This window comes from Sebastes fasciatus, chromosome 20 (assembly GCF_043250625.1).
Source record: "Sebastes fasciatus isolate fSebFas1 chromosome 20, fSebFas1.pri, whole genome shotgun sequence".
In the NCBI taxonomy this organism is placed as follows: Eukaryota; Metazoa; Chordata; class Actinopteri; order Perciformes; family Sebastidae; genus Sebastes; species Sebastes fasciatus.
In genome coordinates, this window is record NC_133814.1 from 12,423,234 (window position 1) to 12,442,500 (window position 19,267).

At 45.5% G+C, this 19,267-nt stretch overlaps 1 protein-coding gene across 3 annotated transcripts in view; it reads right to left on the reverse strand.

Annotated features, from left to right (window-relative positions):
• The window catches only part of ntn2 (netrin 2), a 51,966-nt gene that overhangs the window by 26,394 nt on the left and 6,305 nt on the right, over positions 1-19,267 (reverse strand). For all 3 annotated transcript variants that reach the window (XM_074620129.1, XM_074620130.1, XM_074620128.1), the window contains exon 2: positions 7,835-9,111. In XM_074620129.1, coding sequence (XP_074476230.1) covers positions 7,835-8,885 — 1,051 coding nt within the window. In that variant the 5' untranslated portion in view covers positions 8,886-9,111. The remainder of the gene's footprint in view (positions 1-7,834; positions 9,112-19,267) is intronic.

Here is a 19,267-nt window from a genome sequence, read left to right on the forward strand (position 1 = left end):
TTGCTCAGAGGCAACATCTTTCAGTCCCGAGCACAGGGACAGAAGCAGACGACTGTTGTGCAATCAAATTATCATGGTGAATCAGTAGAAAGCGAGGTAAAACAGATGTACTTTTACCGTGACTCTTGGCATACACAACCATGAGGTCCAGACTGGGGGGATGCATGCAATGCCTGGGCTGGTTTAGAAATAGAAAGTGACAGATGGAACATACTGTGTAAATTCACCGTTGCGGCCAGAGATGACAGTAGAATTGCTGAGGGGAAAAACTATAATGGCTTTCTCTGATCAGGTTGTGATGCAGGCTTGTTTGTGAATGCATAGAAAGCAAAAGAGTCCTGGACTGATGATGGGCGACCCAGAACTGAAGAGTAAAATCAAAAGGTCAAATGTTAAGGTGAGAAAGAAAATATTAAGATAAGAAGCCGGGCTCTACAGCAACGACCACCGAGTAGTTTTCAATTTGAAACAAGATTACATTCAGTTTTAAGGTGAAGTTTTCATCCAGCTGAATGATTTTGATGAGAGTGAAAATTATGTGAATCATATGCTATGGCCTCCGTTGGCAGTTACCAGATCTTAATGAACACCTATGGGAGATTTTGACCCGACATATTAGACAGCACTCTTCACCACCATCATCAAAACACCAGATGAGGGAATATCCTTTGAAAGGATAGAGTTTCATGGACTTGGAGCACTGAAACTGTTCTGGCAGCACGTTGTGGTTTTTATTATTATTTTTATGAGCTTTATGTAAAAAAAAAAAAAAATTGACGTTGCAGGAGCTGAGATATCCTGACTTTTAGTCCTTGTGAGGGTTAAGCTCCAAAAACCTCAATTCTCCTACAATTCCCACAATACAACTCAATAGTGTATTTTGTTAGACCATCCCTGTCAAACTTCACCCTCTGGGCTTTCTGTTGATGTTAAAGTCTCCGAGCCTAATTCGAGATTACCCTGATGAAATTTTTTTCAGCGACACAGAGGGCATTATTCAACTGTTTTTACTGGCTGAGCAGTACTCTTCTTGCCAAGTAAACTGATCTTCATCTGTAAAAAAAACAGTGGAGTTCCCTGATAATGTTACATTGCGAACAACAAATCTGTGTTGAAATCGACAGGACGAGAGTTAGTCAACATTTGCTGCTTACCGGCTGCTAACAGCTGACGTTAACTAGCTCTCGTCCTACTTATTTCAACACGGGAGGTACCATTCATTTACATTAAGATGCATTCAGGCTCTATTCAGTAATAATAAGTTGTGGTTGAATGTAAATTCTAACATTATCATCATATGTTCAAATGAAATCTGGTAAAATGTAGTTTTTGATGAGAAACTTGAATAAATCCAGTTGTTTAAAGATGTTTTCACAGCAATATAAAATAGATAATAGAGAGGGAATTATGACCCGTTCAACTTCCTAATAAAAAACAGTATGCAAACGGTAATAAAGGAGTGTATGTTGAAGTATATGGAATTTATTGTTTTTTACTGTGGTATCGAATATCATGGAATTTCACTGGTATTGGTATCGACTACTACATTTCTAGTATCATGACACCCATCTGTAGTCATCAGTCAAAATAAGATTTGTGTACAAACCTAAAAAAACTGCTTAGTTTCTTTTATATTACTCCTGCTGTGTGATAACAGACTATCAGGAATTCATTTTGCTCTTATTCCCTCTATTTTGACTCCTACGGCCGCTGAAGACTGACATACAGTAACAGACAACCTCCGTCTCCTATGCATGAATGTATGCAGAGACACATACAGTACATACGTATATATGATGTCAAACACGGTGACAGCGCGCACGCACACAAAACCACAGTTAAAGGAAGCCGAGCGATTATCATCATCGTCATTGTTAAACAACCAACATATATTTTATCTGAACAGCCTCTGAGTCTTGCTGCCACCAGCAACACCGGCCGGCAGCCAAAAAACACATATTTTCTTAGGCAAAGAGCTCAGAGGCCCGCAACAGCATAAAAAAAAAACTGTTACCAAAAACACACAGAGAATTCAATCAGAGAAGGAAAAAAGGCTGATTTCAGCAAAAATAGAAATATATATGTGAAATAAAAGAAGAGGTAGCAGCAGGAAACGTCCAGGCAGAGAGTTAATCTTTGACAAGAGTCAGTTACACAAGGATAGGAGAGGAAGAGAGCGCCGGCGGTGACGGGCACCTCGGGAGGTGATTGCTACCATCTGTGGGGGAGAGTCGATGGGGGCCTGCAGGGAGAGCAGGGTGGGCACGCTGCAGCTCCACCAGTTTGCTTTGGCACGGGGATGAAACGCTACATCGCACTACTAGGTTACATGTGGCTCTCACACATGCACAAGGAGATGCACACACACACACAAACACACACTTGGCCTAGGGCAGCCGCAGAGCATTTCCGAAGGATCCAGCGCTTTAACCCGGCTGACATTAACGCTGTTATTTGACACTTTGCTGTCCTTAACATTTGTTTCACCATGTTCCCTGCTCGCCAGAGAGCCTTTACGGGTGGCTTCATAGAAAAGCATCAATCCCTTGTGGGTTGGCCGAGGACCAAAGTTGCAATACTGACAGAGGGAATAAAAAGCAAAGAGCAAAGCTACAGTACAAACTGAACGGACCAAACCCTGTTGTCTCAGCCAGATAAAGGAGGTTGCTTCAATCACACACATACACATCACCACCACCACCAGCAAAACAAAACTCACACACCTCGCTGCGCCGTAGCCCCTCGCGTCTCACGCTAACCCGCCCCAGAGGCATCATTTCATAGGGCTGTTGATTTTAGAACAACATTCCTCGGCTCTGTAATTATTTGAAAGCACAGGAGGTTTTTCAAAATCACTTTCTTTCGCACAGCCCCCCCTTAAAACACACACACACACTCACACAAACATCTCCTGCTCATTTGTGTGTCGCGCTGTAAGTAATTGAAGTGTCGGTTCCTCGTTAGCCTCCAGCGACATGCGGCGGAGGTGGGAGGGCCTTTTAGTCAATTAGCGAAAGCAGGAAAATGGCACATACATGTAGTAATATCAAGGCATGCTCTGGCTTTTTTTTCATCATTATATTCGGCATCTCACTGAGCTTCATATCATGTTGCCCTCTAGAGACGGGCGGCAACATTTCAGCTGGACACCGAGGACAGTTTGAGGCGTCTGCGAGCTGGATTCAATGTGGAAATTCAAAGCAATCCCAGCGAGGTTAACTTTGTTCAAACATTTGTGTCGCAAGAACAAAAGCACACAAATCCAGCTCCTCTCCATCATGCCACGATTGAGAAACGTATAAAACGCGGGGTTGTTCATGTTATCCAAAATCCTGCACACTCACAAACTGCGCCATGCTTTTCATGTGCGGCGTGTTGAAGAATGAGGTCATTTCTCGATCACCGGGCCTAAAAAGTGTCTCGACGAATCTGCTCTAACGCCTGGAACATGGGCCTGACCTCTGCTTGCCCTCGCTAGGAGATGTAGAGGGGGGGGGGGAATGGTGTGAAAGGACTATTTTGAAATTCTAATCAGCATCAAAAAACCATCTGCCTCTTGTCAGCGATGGAGAGAAATAACACAGAGAGAGAGAGTTTGTGCTTCTGTGGTCTTCGGAGTTTTCCACAGCTCTGTACAGATCTGACGGCTTATTCCGAGCCTTGTTCCTGAGCATGTGTTCCTGGCTGGCCTCTTCCTCTTGACACATGCATTCACACACACACACACACACACCTCTGCTGGATTTCTCCCTAAGAAACCCATCTGTCAAATTCCCCCTAATTCCAGCTAATAGTTTCCAAAAAACAGAGGCTGAGCCCACCAAAAACCACGAGCCCCCACAGAAGGCTTGAACGAGCGAGCTTGTGACGTGGCTTCAAGACTTCGCCCTTCTTCCTCCGCTCACATTTTAATGCATTCATTAGTGTGCCAGACGTGATCTAATAACATCTATTATGTAACAGGTAATAACGTTTTTTTGTTTTTTTTAGAGCTAATAACTAATTTGTGGGAATTTCCTTCAGGTGATGACATGATGTAGAACGATTGATTTAATTTGAAAGGGAACTCCTCTTCTTGTGCGAAAAAAACAGAATACCGTATCACTCATTCCCCCACTGGACGCAATATGTCAAAACCACCTATTATTAAAAAATATTCAACACCACGCCCAGACGCTGCAGCAGAGCAGGAACACCCAGCTCTGCCGAAACCGCAGCTCACCTGCATTTCTGGCAGTTCAAACAGCCTTCGCATGACCTCTGTGTTTAACGCTATGAATGCATACCAGTGTGGGAGCAGACCTGGCTTGACTGGTCCATTAGGGATGGATGGTGTCTGGCGTCCCAGAGGCAGTACTCTGGACTTCCTGCAGTCCAAACGGAGCAGAGGAAGGGTTGGAGAATGAAGCAGCTTGATGCCAAACAGGGCCAAGATGGCTGCCAAGAAGAGAGAGAGCTCCTACACCGCCGTAAATTATCATCTACTCAGGATGTCACATTGTCGTTGACTCCACAAGAGGCCTCTTCATCTTATATACGGTGACTTTGGCAGTTTCTATTATAGCATGATACACCGTCTCACATTTATAAGTCAACATAAAGTATTTACATTACAGTATCGACCGTGCCAGCAGAAAAAAAAAAGCCAATACTCCATCACGACCAGTAACCAAATAGCTCTTATGCATCTGTTTCCTCATTTCTATCCTGTGGGCAGATAAATCACAGCTTTTTCCATCATGTCTCCCCCAATACAAACAGACACGCTCCTTTACGAGGCTTGCCCTCTCTGACTACCAGAGCGGGGATTTGTAAACCGATGTCTCGAGGCAGGATTCATGGAGAGGAGAGGCGGCAGATGGGGCGTGTGTGTGTCGTTGTGTGTGCATGGCTTGTGTCTGGAGACGGTAAACGCGAGCTTGCCAAGAGCGCAGACAGTAATCTTGGTGCGGTGCATGTCAAACATTTAGTGAGACCGGCGAACAATCAAACCAGCCTGTTAGAGATGATGTTCTTGTTGTGTAGAGTAAAGACTGAAGTCAAGACTAGTATGAGTGAGAGCAACATTTTTTTAAAACCACCTTAAGAATAATGTTTAAAGTGGTGAAATCAGCTACCAGGCGTATGATTTCTCAAGGACTGACAGAGCCGGGGTGTGAAACAACTATTGATTTGGCCCTCTGAATTCCTCATTACCCACAAACCGTCTCCCCGTCAGCTTAACCTTGTCACCACCCGGCAAAGGATCATGACCTCAGCCCGGCCCTCTCAAACCCCACCTCCAACCCAAACACCCACAGGGCCTCACGGAGGCTCCGGTGACACCTAAGGGACTCCTTGCCACTCTTACACACTAAATACTTACACCTCGCCGCCACGGTTGCTCGCGCTGCAGCCTCCGCCGCCTTTTGTGAAAGAAAAGCAAGCGCAGAAATCAACAAGGGGCGGATGCATTTTATGAAAGGGCTTTAAAGTACACTGGAGAGGCTTTTTTAAAGGCTCTCCTGCTACTTTGAGGATATGTTGGACCCAGTTCTACCGGAATAAGCTGTAAAAGAGGCTTTTGGAACAAGAAATTGGGGACATCTGGGACTGACTTTCTTGGCGCGTCCGGATGTGTGATCAGGTATAGCGTGCAGCTTGCAATGGGCTTTAACTGCCCTGTATCAACACTGGGATTAGGTCATCGGAGTTGGCCGGTGCAGCCGGGCTTGTTTAGTCCAGAAATCGTGGATGGAAGTGACATATCGACCCCGCCGAGAAGAGCTCTACGGGAAGCGGGTGTAACGTTTCGGAAACAAACGACGGGACATTTGAAAAGAGGGCGTGTGTGCGAAAGAATGAGCGAGAAAACACTGAGGGATTTACAGGATATTGTTGTAGAAGGGGCTAGGTGTTTGAGTGTAGTAGGTGAGGGTGTGAGAGGATGGATGAGAAGCCAAAGTGTTGGCATGAAAGGTTTCAGAGCACAGAGTGAGGGAATGCTGGCCGGTCTAATGCTCCTCTGGCTCTGTCACTCTCTGTCCCCTTTAAACAGATCTGGCACTGTTCAACGCTAAATATGATCTCAGGCCAGCTCACCGGGCAATTATAACATGTTAGAAAAATACACACTGTTTTTTCAATGTTCTGCTCCTGTTTTTTTTCCTCTCTCTGGCTGTAATTTTATTTCATTATGGGGGAAAGGTTAAAATGGGGACAGTGGTTTCTAATATGGTTTTATTTTCCTACGCTAACAAATTTTTATGACAAGCAAAATTGACCTGAATTAAGTTCCACCTATGTCTATTTATACTAACAGAGAAATGCTGTTAAAAAAATGACCACCAAAGAAACATCCACATATTAGAGAACGCATTCCTGCTGAGAACATGGGCCAACATGGCATGTGTCTAAAACCTTTTGTACAGCCATGAAATTAATATATGCGCTAAATATCACATAAAAGCCTGATCCAGTATAACTGTAATCCGTTTACATTAACAAAAATTGCCACAGAAATTGCTGTAATTTTAGTTGGCGAGCTTTCAGAGCGACGTCTGGATGACTTTTACAGAGCATGTCTTGAGGTGAAGGCAAACGCTGCCAAATAACATTCTTGGATGACTTAGCTGTAGCGGTGTGCCAATGACTCGCGCTGTTGTCATCCACTGTTTAGACTTGCTTGTGAAAAAAAAAGAGTTTTCATAGACGAGTTCAGAAAACATGATTTTGTTAAGAGTGGGGCTGTTTTCCCTGTAGAGGGACGGTAAATAGAGTGGGCGCTGATGATGGGAAATGCGAGGAAAAAGGATGGGCCTCGTGTTTTGAGAGACGTTGCCAAAGTTGCAACCGCCATGTGCTACCAGAACTCCTCACCTGAACAAACACAAACTCATCCGGTGTGTTCTGGCAACACTCTTAATTACCACTGTGACAGTCAAACACAGGTCATCATGGTTAAACCTCCCTCTCTCTCTCTCTTTCCCTCTGTGTATGTGTGTACATTTAATTTGTTGGCCTGATTTTTCCATTGCTGTCCTCATATCCTGAGAGCGGGTGGTGAAAAGGTCATGACTCTATCCAACAAAGTAATAAACAACCTGTATTTCAAAATATTTCCTCATTTCCATACACTCCTTGAACTAAAAATAGTGCAGCTAAAGAAAGAGCTGGTTTCCACACATTAGAGTTGCTGAAATGATGTAAAAACAACCAAAGGATATTTCTCTAATGACTGGGTTTTGATCTGCAAAAATAGATTCATCTTCTCACTTCTATGACTTTTTACAACCAACTGAAAGATAGGGTCGGTAAACTTTAGAAACTAGCAAGATTGCACTAAATGATCCAACCAAAAAACCAAGCCCAGTGTTACCAACTCTTTTCCAGTGAAAGTACCTAGCAGCACTAGATCCAAAAGTCGCTAAATCTAATGAGAAACTTGCCAAGTCAGCAACACTGACAGCCCGTCCCTTCAGGCCTCCAAAGCCACTCCCCTACAAATCATCATTAAACATAAATAACTTTCATTAGGGCCGAATAAAATGATGTGACGGGTTTATTATAGTCACTCGACAGCCACAGATACCTGATTTTTGTCTTTTTTTTGTCAGAGCATTTGATTTATTGATTGCTGTTGGGATGTAGTGAGAATTTCAACAAATATAACAAAACATTTTTTGAAGAAAATTACCAACTCTAGCTTTAACACATAAAGCTACACTGTGGAGCCATTGTGTTAGATCTCCTTTCAGAATATCCGTTATTATCTATTTTATTATATATATTATCTGCTAAATATAAGTTCTCCTACGGTCCGCACAAAGAATGACAGATAGAAGGAAAGACTTACGTAGGCACTCGTTGGCCTCGCGGGCATTGGCCCTCTGCCACGGTCGGTCGTAGTGAAAGGGCTTGCAGCGGTCACACTCCGGCCCCTCCGTGTTGTGCTTGCAGTCACACACCAGTTTGCCTTCCTTGTCTTTCAGACAGCGTGAGCCGTGCCCGTTGCATTTGCACCTCCCGCCCACCTGGAAGTCTCCCACTGCGTAGAAATAAGTTGGCAGCGTCGACGTCACCGCCGCGGGGTCGTCGTCCCTCGCTCCGCTGTTGCTACCGGCGCCCAGTGCCAGCTCCCGGGGCAGCTGGGGCCGGCTGAAGACCACGCGGATGTCGGTGACGGTCACCCAGTCCTGGAGGACGGGGCTGTTGTCGAAGTCTTTGCCGGAGGGCCGGCCGTCCAGAGTGCTGAAAGCGATGAGTCCTCCAGACAGCGGGTAGAGGTCGGTGTGGCCATCTGTGCACAGAGCCTCCTGCTCGTTCTGCTTGGTGATGGTCGCTTTGTTGGGCCGGTTGTACATACGCCGGCACTGCGAGGAGTAGAACTGGTAGGGCATCCAGGTCTTGCCGTAGTCCATGCTCTTGTATATGGCCAGGGACTCGGGTCGTGGCGAGCAGAACTGCAGGCTGACATAGGTGATCTCAAACTTCTTACCTAATGACAGGGTGACAGTCACGTTGTGTGGCGAGGTGTTCAGATTCTCTGACTGCCAGCAGGTGAGGTTGTGGGCCGAGTTGAGGTCGGTGAGGTAGGAAGCAGGGTGTGCACGGCGAGGGTCGGCCCCGTCGCAGATTTGGCATGTTCGCACAGAGGGCCGATCGTCGCCCCGCTCCACCACGCTGCAGGAGCGGGACGGAGGCCGGCCGCAGACGCTGGACACCGCCACCTCCTTGCCGAAGGCGGCGTTGATAAACTCTGGTATGCAGCGGCGGGCTGCGCCTGTGTCGTCATAGCAAGGGTCCGGAGGGGTTTGCTGCCCGGCGAAGGGGTTGGCGGCGCTGTGGGTGGAGGCTGAGCATGCCAGGAGGCACAGGCCCAACAGGCACCTCCAGGGTTCCCTCATCCTGCTCAGAGGGCCTGAGTGTGTGTGTGAATGTGTGTCTGCACGGATGAGTCTGTGTGTGTGTGTGCACCCAAGAGTGTGTAAATGTGAAGGTGTGTGTGTCGTCGTGAAATATGTCTGTGTGTGTGTGTGTGAGACTTTCCTCTATGTGTGTATAATTGTGAGTCAGTGGAAGGAGAGTGTCTGAGCTCAGTGACCCTTCACTTCAGGCCGACCAGAGCCCTTCCTGTAAGAGACAGAAACAAACACAAAGGTCAATGTCAGAGACATATTTTACCATAATAGGATATGAAATAGAAAGTGACGCTGATCTAATTCTACTGTATAAAAACAGAATTTATATTTGCCCTTAGAAAGGAAATTAAATTGTATCTCTTGCAATGTTTTCATTGACTAAAAGCCTGTCAGAGGATAAGACAGTTAGACGGCGGGGGCCCCAAGAGAAAGGATGTGACCATTTAAAGAGAGACATTAGTGGCTGCAAGTGACTGCATCCTGAATTTTAATGCCGGCCTCTCATTCAGTACTTCCATTCAGGTCAAAACTGGCCAAGCCTTCTGGTCATGCTTGAGCAGCGTGGCAGAAGTCGCCCTATAATCCCTGGTGATGCTGCGGAGCAGTGGACCGTGTGTGACCCCGGTCAAAACCTCTTGCTTTCTGGGAACTATTTTTATATATGAGGATACTTTTGAGCTCTTGCTGATATTTTTTTGTGGGAATTTGACAACCATTGCAACACTATTGTTACCCGGTGCTGACCCTAGAGAAGGCAGCATTATGTGCATTCACTGAGGCAGAAAATTCTCCAAAAGTGATAGCTATTTGAGGATTATTCTCCGCATTAGAAGAGGCTATGAGACCCCATTCAAGCCTTTTCTAAATCTCTGGGTCAAGACAGGTACCTGGATGACATCATTCATGTGCTCACAGCTAGACGAGGGGCCTCTCAGTCCCAAAGAGAGAAAGATTGAGGGAGGTGAGGTAAAGAAAGCCTCGAGGCGAAGAAAACGACAGAGAAAGAGATGTATATAGCCTGAGGCTTTTCCTTCCCTAATCCCCTTTTTACTTCCCTGGGTGTCAAATCCAGAAGAGCCCCGTTTCAAAACAGACAGCTGAGGGGTTGAGAAGGCACCCCAACCCTCTTTTGCGAGGTATTTATTAAATTACAATGAATCCCACCCACCTCCTCTTACCCCTCAGCTCTCCCCTCTTCTACCACAGCATCCCTCTTCATCTCGGTAGAACAAAAGGCCGCCTCTGTATCCACTTCAGTCAAGCGGGGAAAGGCAGACAGACGGATTTAAGGGGAGTCGGAAAAACAAAAGTTTCGTTCTTTTCTTATGTGAGGGGGTCCAAAGCTAAGCAACCCTCGAAAAAAAGGGCCCAGTGGCCTGGTAAATAGGAGCACTCTTCTGTGCTCAAGTGCTTAAACCGAGCCATTTGGCCTCTTCTCAAGCAGCAGATTGGGTGTTAAAGGGAAATAGTGTGAGGGAATTATACAGACAGAGAGGAAGAAAGCGGAAGTACAACTGCTTCTTATGTTAAATCCTAAAAAATTGGTAGGTAACTACATAATTTAAAACTTTTTTTCAACTTGGGATAAAGAGATAAAGAGAGCATGCATGAAATCATTATAAAAAAAAATCCCTTGCTTTACAATATTCAACATATGAAAAATGGATTGCAGGGAATGGGCCTGCTCATAAATGATTGGAGTGAGAGCGAGCCTTTGCCAGGACGGATGAGGACATTGATCAATGACATGTGTCTGAGGACAAGGAGGTTAAAGTGGGCACGCAGGCGGGAGTTCATCAGCCGAGGCACTCCATCAAAAGGGCCGTGCCGCGGCAAAGCTGGCGGGCCCCGACACCCACTGGGGAGGGCATGGAGAGAGGCGGCTGATAGAATTAGCAACTCATTAGCATCCAGGCCCAGCTTCCATCAGCAGCACGTTGATCCGAGAAAAGAGACAGTGGGGAGGCTCTGAGAGGGAAGGAGGAGGGGGGGGGAGAAATTATGACAGGTGAGGGGGAAAAAGAAAAAAAGATGGAGAGAGGGAATTATTCAGACTTTGATGGGCATGTTGTTGAGGGAGCGAGAGGAAGTTAGAGAAAAAAAAACAGGGAAATACTTGTCAGTTTAAGAGACTGAAAAAGAGGACAAACAGGCACAAGGAAAGAAGTAGATAAGAAGGACACACAAGGGGGAAGAGAAACGGCGAGGGGCGCGACAGTGATAAAGCAGAAATGACTCGGGGGAGGGCGAGCGAGGACAGATATGAATGGAAGCAGTAGGAGAGAGAGGGAAAGTGACAGAGATGGAGGGAGGAAGTGGAAGGGAAGGACATAAAAAATGAGAGAGGGAGAGATGGAGAGAGAGAAACAGATTAAGGTGGAGGACGGCATCGGTCTGCGTCTGGACTTTGGATGACTAAATATGGTGCGGTCCGCGTTGCTGCCGGGCCTGCTGGGAGATTCTTCCAGGGTCTGGTGCTGTCAGGCGCGTCTGGCAGATGAGCGGTGTAGGTTAAACAGAGAGAGGGAACAGTGACAAGGCTGTTTAATTCCACTCTGAAATAGATGCAAGCCTCGCAGCAAGTGTTAACGCCGACTCTGAGACAGTCCAGCAACACTAGAAGCTGGTCTTCATTAAAAACTTATTCTACATCGCTATAAAACATTGCAAAATGTGAGCCGGTTCCAAAAAATCTTTTTAGATCCGTAAAGCTCTGCCAGGATGTCAGCACAGCGGTGTAGCTGGCTGACCTTTGAAATACTAAGAATCTGTTTCAGCAAGAAAATTCTTTGCTTTCAGCATTGACAGTGTGTTTAACAAGCCACAATTTCCCCTCAGTGGGGGCAGACATTGTCTTTCATTAAATGTGGTTGAAGTAGCAACAGCTGCAGGGCCCATGTCTCTGTCTCTCTGAAGAAGACAATGAATACCACACAGAAGTGCTGCTGGCTTCATGTGTAGCGTACAAACAGGAGAGCGATAGCGATCTTCTCATCTAAATTTCGGCACGAAAGCGAATGAGCATATTCCTCTAATAGATTTAGCTTTAATCCATGTATTAAAAGCAGCGGGCAACCTCCGGGTCTGAAACATGAAGCCAATGCAGAAGTGCCTTAAACTTGCATTCTTTCTAATAGCCAGCAGGGGGCGACTCCTCTGGTTGCAAAAAGAAGACTGATTGTATAGAAGTCTATGAGAAGATGAGCCTACTTCTCACTTGATTTATTACCTCAGTAAACATTGTAAATATGAGTTTATGGTCTCAATCTCTAGTTTCAAGTCTTCTTCAAAACAGCATGATGTTCATTTAGTAAATTATGGTCCCATTTAGAGTCAAATAGACCATAAAGCAGGGGATGCTTTAGGGCGTGGCTACCTTGTGATTGACAGATCGCTATCACAGCGTTGTCCGGTCTGGGAGTTGTCTGTATTTTTGTCTTACAACTTTAACCCTTTCAAAGTGTGTTTTCAGTTCATGAAAGTTAAGAGAGTCAAGACAGCGACTGCCAAAAACCATGATGGTGACGGTCAAAAAACCTAGCTTCAAAACACCAGTCCACAAACCAATAGGTGACGTCACGGTGACTACGTCCACTTCTTATATACAGTCTATGATTAAAAAATGTGTCAGAGTGATATCAGCCTCCAATCTGAGAATTGATTTTGATATTGGCTACCCTGGTTTCTACATTTAGATCACAGATTGTGTAGCCCACAAGCCTACCACCATATGGGACGTTAAAAGACAAACTGTTCCTGTAGCAGCTAAGCCATTTCCGAGTGAATGGCTGCTGGGTGTGCGGTGACAAATACAAACAGCATAGCGAATTCATCACTGCAACATTCCTCTGTGGATTAATGGCAAGGAAAATGTACTTGTGCCGATGTCCCCGGCGGCTAAGCTACTGCGGTGTTAAATAATTTGCCCATTAGTATTACAGGCGCAGTATGTGAAAGGATGTAAAAATATGAGGCTTTTAGAGTGGAAGCCCCCCGCATCACCACAAAGACTACTCAGGCCATTTGGCTATTGGAACGCGTTCAATGGTCTTAATCAAACAGTGACAGCCCAATTAGAGAAGGTAGATGATGGAGGGCATATTAGATTAAATGTCCCTTCCTTTAGAGGTAGGGTGAGGTATAGAGGGAGCGACAGAGAGAGGTGGAAAGACAGGAACAGGAAGATGACAGGGTGGTCCGGTGGTTCCAGCAACGTTTTTTCAGCTTCTCCCCTGTCACCGGGAGATCATCTCATGTTGAGTTGTCTCTCTTTCAAGCGTGGGCGCCTCTGTCAGAGTTCACAGATTAGGAAAACAGAAGTCGCTGAGAGGCTTTATTTGGCTTGGGTGTAGAGGAGGGGGGCGCCGTGGGAGGTGAGGAGAGGAGAGGGACAGCTGAGCCACTTTGTATCCCAAGTGGGAGCCTTTCACGCTGCTCCAGAGAGTTGGCGTGGTGGCCCCACTAAGACTGGGAGTGAATGGAGGTCTACTGGGTTTGCCTCTCTGGGATGACAGCAAGCTGGGACCCAAACTGGTGCCCTGCTGTCCCTCCAGCCTGCCGTACAGTAATCCCTGGTGGGGTTATTAGTGTGCTGCCCAGAACCATGGAGGAGGTTTTAATAGGCTAACAACAGGACCACCTCCGTACTCATTATCATTATGGAAAGATGCATTGTATGAATATAAAAGAACAGTGAGAGCAGCAACAAAGTCAGAAGCCCTCCTGTTCACAGACTGCATGGATGAGGTTGTTGAGATCACATGAGGGATTATTTTCATTATCAATTAATTAGATGAATTTAAAAAAAATACTTTATCTAACAAGATGTAAATTTTTTTTGCCATTTTTTCTCGAATAAATGCAAGCTATTCTCAAACACTGTTTGTAGCTATACCTATGAAAAGTAATGCAATTACTCAATTGTCAATCAATGCGTATGTAATCCACGTGATCGCAAACCAGGAAGTATAAAAGAGCAACAAACGCCATGTAGGGAAGAGGTCAGCGTGGATGGGTGGGTCAAAAGACACAGAATTTTCGCCCAGGAGACCCAGCATTCATCTCCCGTGTTGTCACGTAACCTCCGTACTTAATTACGCAACATGCAGAGATATTTGAACCCAAACCACTATCTATTCCTAAACCTAACTAAGTAGCTTTGTCGCCTAAACCTAACCAAGTTGTTTCCTGTGAAATTTATTTTGAGAAGACCGTATGCTTGTGACGAATAGAAGTTGACATGTGTTTGCTGGACATTCGTTGGAAAACGCACCGAAAATGCGGGATAACTATTCGTAAGACATCGTGAGAACCGTTCCGTCAATGGACTAATTTATTAATTGAATAATTCTTTCAGCACCAAATCACATCCTTACCATCTGTATCCCTTACACACACACACATGCTAATTTAACAGGTAAATAAACCTGTCCAGATGAATCAACATGACTGACAGGCCTCAGGTAACAGGGGTCAGATATTGGTGGCCTGGATTCCACATGATGACGGCCGTCTCCACGGCGGTGACGACGATCCTGCTGTTTGTGTAAGCGTGCGTATGTGTGTGTGTGTGGGTGGGTGGTGGGTGCTCACAATTCCTTGCTGGCATTCATTAGGGATTGAGGAGGAGGGGAGGAGGAGCAGAGAGGGCCGAGGGCAGGAGGGGGTCAACTCTCACAGCTGAGAGCGTCATTAGCCGGGGGATCACTGACAAATTTTTAAAGTCTGCTCAGAGGCTCTGTGTGAAGTGTCTCTGGAAGGTTTTGCTCTCCAAATCACCTCAAAAAGCTGCACCTGAACTAGCGGCCACACCAGAACTAGTTGCTATCTGTCACCGGGGGTAATAATCTGATAATACATCTCAGGCTCTCAAGTGCTTGTGAGGCTAATCACACAGCAGGAGGATCCACAAAGCACCATTAAACATATAAGTGCAATAATCTCTGCATCTGGCAGAAAGAGACACTGCGGGGAGAAAAGGCAGAACGCCCAGCGGAGGAATGCAGCAGCTTCTGTGGCCTAGCCCACACGGCTGGCCCCGAGTTCGACAGCGGCTCTTTAAATCAACAGAACCTGATCCAGAACCGAACAGGAGGAGAGAAGACAGAGGTGGGGATGTGAGGTCAGGCTAATTCTCACAGATTCACAGACAGGAGGTTGTGCTAAGCTACCTACCGCTCTGTATTTATGCACGTATACACTTCAGTACAAAAGCATGAGGGAAAAATGCTGATAGGACAAGTTGTGTATTTTTCTGTTAATGAAGTGTTCTGTGAGGTCAGTGTTTTTGGTGAGAAAATGGGAGGCGTAGAGAGGGGAAAGGACATGAGCCGGCAGAAAGTTCTGGGCAACAGTGACTCAGGGTTAAGTAGGGTTAATATGTGAGAAACAAGAAAATACAGATACCTAGAATAAGTAGGGCTCTCTGTTGAATATTCACAAACATTGTGTTTTCCGCAGCAAAAATTGACTATTAACTGCAGTTTAGAGTAACTTCTATGTTTTCGGAGATAAAAAGTGAAGAGACAAATGGAGACAAAGTGCAAAGGTGATGCTGAGTTGAGCAAGATTTCTTCTAAAATAAATTAAAAACAATCAACAGTTCAACTATGCGGTGAATGAACCTCAAAGTGGTATTTGAAATATCTGATTTTCAAAATGATATGTATATTTTTAATACAAAACAAATCTTTTTTCAATTTTTTTACTGACAGGAGCGGTGGACTTGGGAGTGAACGGACAAGAGTTCAATGATTTATAGCCTCCTGTGTCTGGGATTTGCTTTCAAATACAAGAAATATTTCCTCTACATGTGCTGTCAAGATGCGCAGAGAAAGGGATGACAGCCTCCGCCCTGCGATGGCGGGCAGACACACGGATTCCTTCCCACCGTTTGTCCCTGGATGGAGGCCATGCAGCGAGGTTACAGAGATGATAAAGGTTAACGTGTGCTGTTTTGAGACTCTGTGGGTGGACCGAGGGGCTCGTTGATTGAACACTTCCCATGGACCTGAGCGTAACCATGACCGCAGCTCTGCAGCGGTGTGGTTGGACGGGGAGAGGCAGGTGAGGTGTTCCTGCGTACGAGAGGAAGTAGCTCGTTTGGAGGGATGGAAGGATTTAAGGAGAGGAGAGGTGAGCACTCCTTCAAAGCCCTTTGAAGGCTGGCTGCGGTAGGCAGAGTCGCGGTTTTCCTGAAAAAAGCCCCCCTAACAGGAAAACAGTCTCTTTTTTTTTCCATTGCACAAGAGCAACCTCTACCCCACAGCCGAAAGCAAGGACCCGCTTTGAACTCACAGGGGGAAAAAAACCACAAATCATTTTATTAAGTGCTTGGAAATACTCGCACGGTTGCGTATATTACACTTAAACACACACGTTGTTGACGGACAAACACATGCTCTCCGCTACTTTTTTATTCCCAATAAATAAGTGCCCTCGCTCACACAGGAAGACTGTTTCTGAAGGATGCCAAAGCTCTATGACTCATCAGAAAACTTTCCCCTCTTCCCTCGTTTCTCTCCTCCCTATCTACACCTCCGCTCGTTCTTCCTCTTCCTTTGCCTAAAGGTCAGAGGTCAGCGGTCTGCCAGTGAAAAGGGGAAAGCACCTAAATGTCTGTCTTTTCTGAATCTACAATGCTATAGATATGGTTATGGTAGCTGTGCTGTGACTACTCTATACTGCTCTGAATCTATTAAAGCATCATTAACCCACACAGGATTTGAAACTGCAGTGCTTCTATGAGATATGACAGATGTGTTATCAAACCCCTGCATGTTAGTGTTGCAGCCATTATAAACTGATTGCATATCCATGGTTGCAGCCACAATCACCATCGACAGCAACAGCCGAAACGTTATCATTCCGTGGCTATAGTCACAATCACGGCTGATCTGTTAAAATCAGCTGCAGCAGCAATAACACAGTGTAGAGAGCCAGGTTAACTAGCCGTGTTAACTAGCTCCACTAGCTATCTAGTTGCAGTGATACAGACGTGAGACCTGAGCCAGCCACAGCTGAGGGTGCCCCTACTTGCACTGTGGTCACAACCAGTGGCGTCTGCAGTAATACATAGTACTATATCATAACGCAGCTCAGCCTTTTTCTATGGATCAGAGGGATTTCAAAATACATTGCAAGGTAACGCAATATATTGTGAGGGAACACAACAGTTTTTAAAAAATTCCCTCCGTGACCTTTCGACGACTTCATCGCTCGGGTTAAAATCATAGATGTATTATAAAAAAATGGATACCGGACCTCAAGATGGCACCTATTCCTTTCAATGAGAATTGCTCGCCTAGGGCATACACCAAAAAAGTTTTTTAGCTTCCGGGTTAAGCGGTCCGCTGAATATATGCACAATAGTGTTTCTTTACATAGTGATGACGTCACAGATTTTCAAATGGCTTTTCTCGGCTTGAGGAAAGTTTTACAAATATAAAACCTCCATGGATCAAAAAAATCAGCATAGAAAAATCCATAATTGACCGTATCTATAGTTTGAGGTGTTCGGTCAACAGTTTTACAGACGTCTCTTTTATAATGGTGGTTAATGGGGAAAATGCTTTTTGGGCCGCTGGAGGATATTTTTTTGGGCTGCAATACCGCGAGTGGCCACTGGAAAAAGAACGGAAGCAAGGCTGAGTGGCGGCGCCGTATCCAGGTATTATTATACATCTACTTTGTCAAGGTTAGGGGAGCTTTGTCGTCATGGTTACAATAATGAACATGTGGTTTAGGAGGGACCATTGTCACGCTAACAAAAAAACAACAACTGTTGACTATTGGTTTGAAAGAGGAAACAAACATCCCTCCATTCTTGACCTCCGACCTCCACGGCTTTTGACTCTCTACAACAACGCCACCTCAGTTCCTACTTTGCTCACCTGATAATTACTACAGCCGCTAAAGATCATGAACATTCGTCATTTTGGTTGGCACTTGCTGTTGAAACCAACTGATTGCTGTCATTCTTCTTGGGAGGACACGCTCCGTTAACTTGTCAGCATGCTAGAATAGACCTGGTCTAACTTTATGGCAACAGCCTGCTACAGTATTTGAACAATGTCTTGCTTTATCCTCATGCTAGTATACATGATTGTCATAGCACTGGCAGAGCCAAACATACATCCGGTCCATTATCAAACCACTAACAACTGACCACAGACAGACAGTAGATAGATGTAGTTCCTTTAGAGAAACCAGCTGTCAGCTCATCACGTCTGAGAACTCAAGAGTTTGCCGTCAATACAGAAGATGTCTACTGTGTGTGTCCAAGTCGGATAAGGACAATGATAGATACTAAGTGGGCACAGACTATTGCGGACCTCACACACACACACACACACACACACACACACACACACACACACACACACATATATCCCTCTGCATCTGGAGGAAATGTGTGGCTGACGCATGCAGGCCTAGCAGGGTGCAGGCAGGGAGTGGCAGGATGAAGCATGGGAATCTTTGCCCCTGGATCCTCTTCACACAGTGGGAAAACATCTTGGGTGTCACGGTGACGAATGACAGGTATTTTAACAGGAAACGTTAAACGCACACACACCCAATTTGTCACTCAAAGACAAAACACACCGCCACTTAAGTCAGTAAGTCGGCATTCTCGCCTCTTAAGTGGAGACAATGAATGTTCGAGTGTGTAATGTGGGTACTTTATCGCCACATCCATCTCCAGGTCTGAATGTGAATTCCTATCCGGGATGGGAAACGATCCAGGAAGGAAAAGAACAGAACATTTCTACATGAGAAATTCCACGTGGAGTCGAATCACAATATATTGGATGTGTTGACTTTACTCGCTCAGGTGGACGGAGCCAGGAGCTCTGAGGAATCCTGCTCTTTTCCAAGCAGGGAGAAAACGATCTACTTATGTTACTGCAGCTTTCTCCATCTCCATCAAATCCACCGGCTTTTCTCTGGGGTTCATAAATACCATTATACAAGTGCTCACACACACACAAGTGAATACAATCTGCACTATGTTGCCTTGGATTAGCCTTCCACATCATGTGCCCTCAGCTGCTCCTGGCTCTACCTCCCTCGCTCTGTTATTGATGGAAGCCTGGTGTGATGCAATTAAATAATGATGATTCATTTGCAAAAACAGGGAAGTGATGGATGGACGGCACCTTTTCGCTTCACCACACACATTCAGCTCCGAACATGTCGCCCTGGTTTTACACTTTTACATTCTCTCTGACCTCAGTGAACGGAGAGGATTCAGAGGTTTTTCTTTTCGTGGACTGATTCCAGTCATTTGGGTGAGAAGTAGGTCAAGTGGCTAACACTGTTTCAGTGTGCAATAGGGGCATACTTTAAGTCTATTGGAGCAGTTAAGA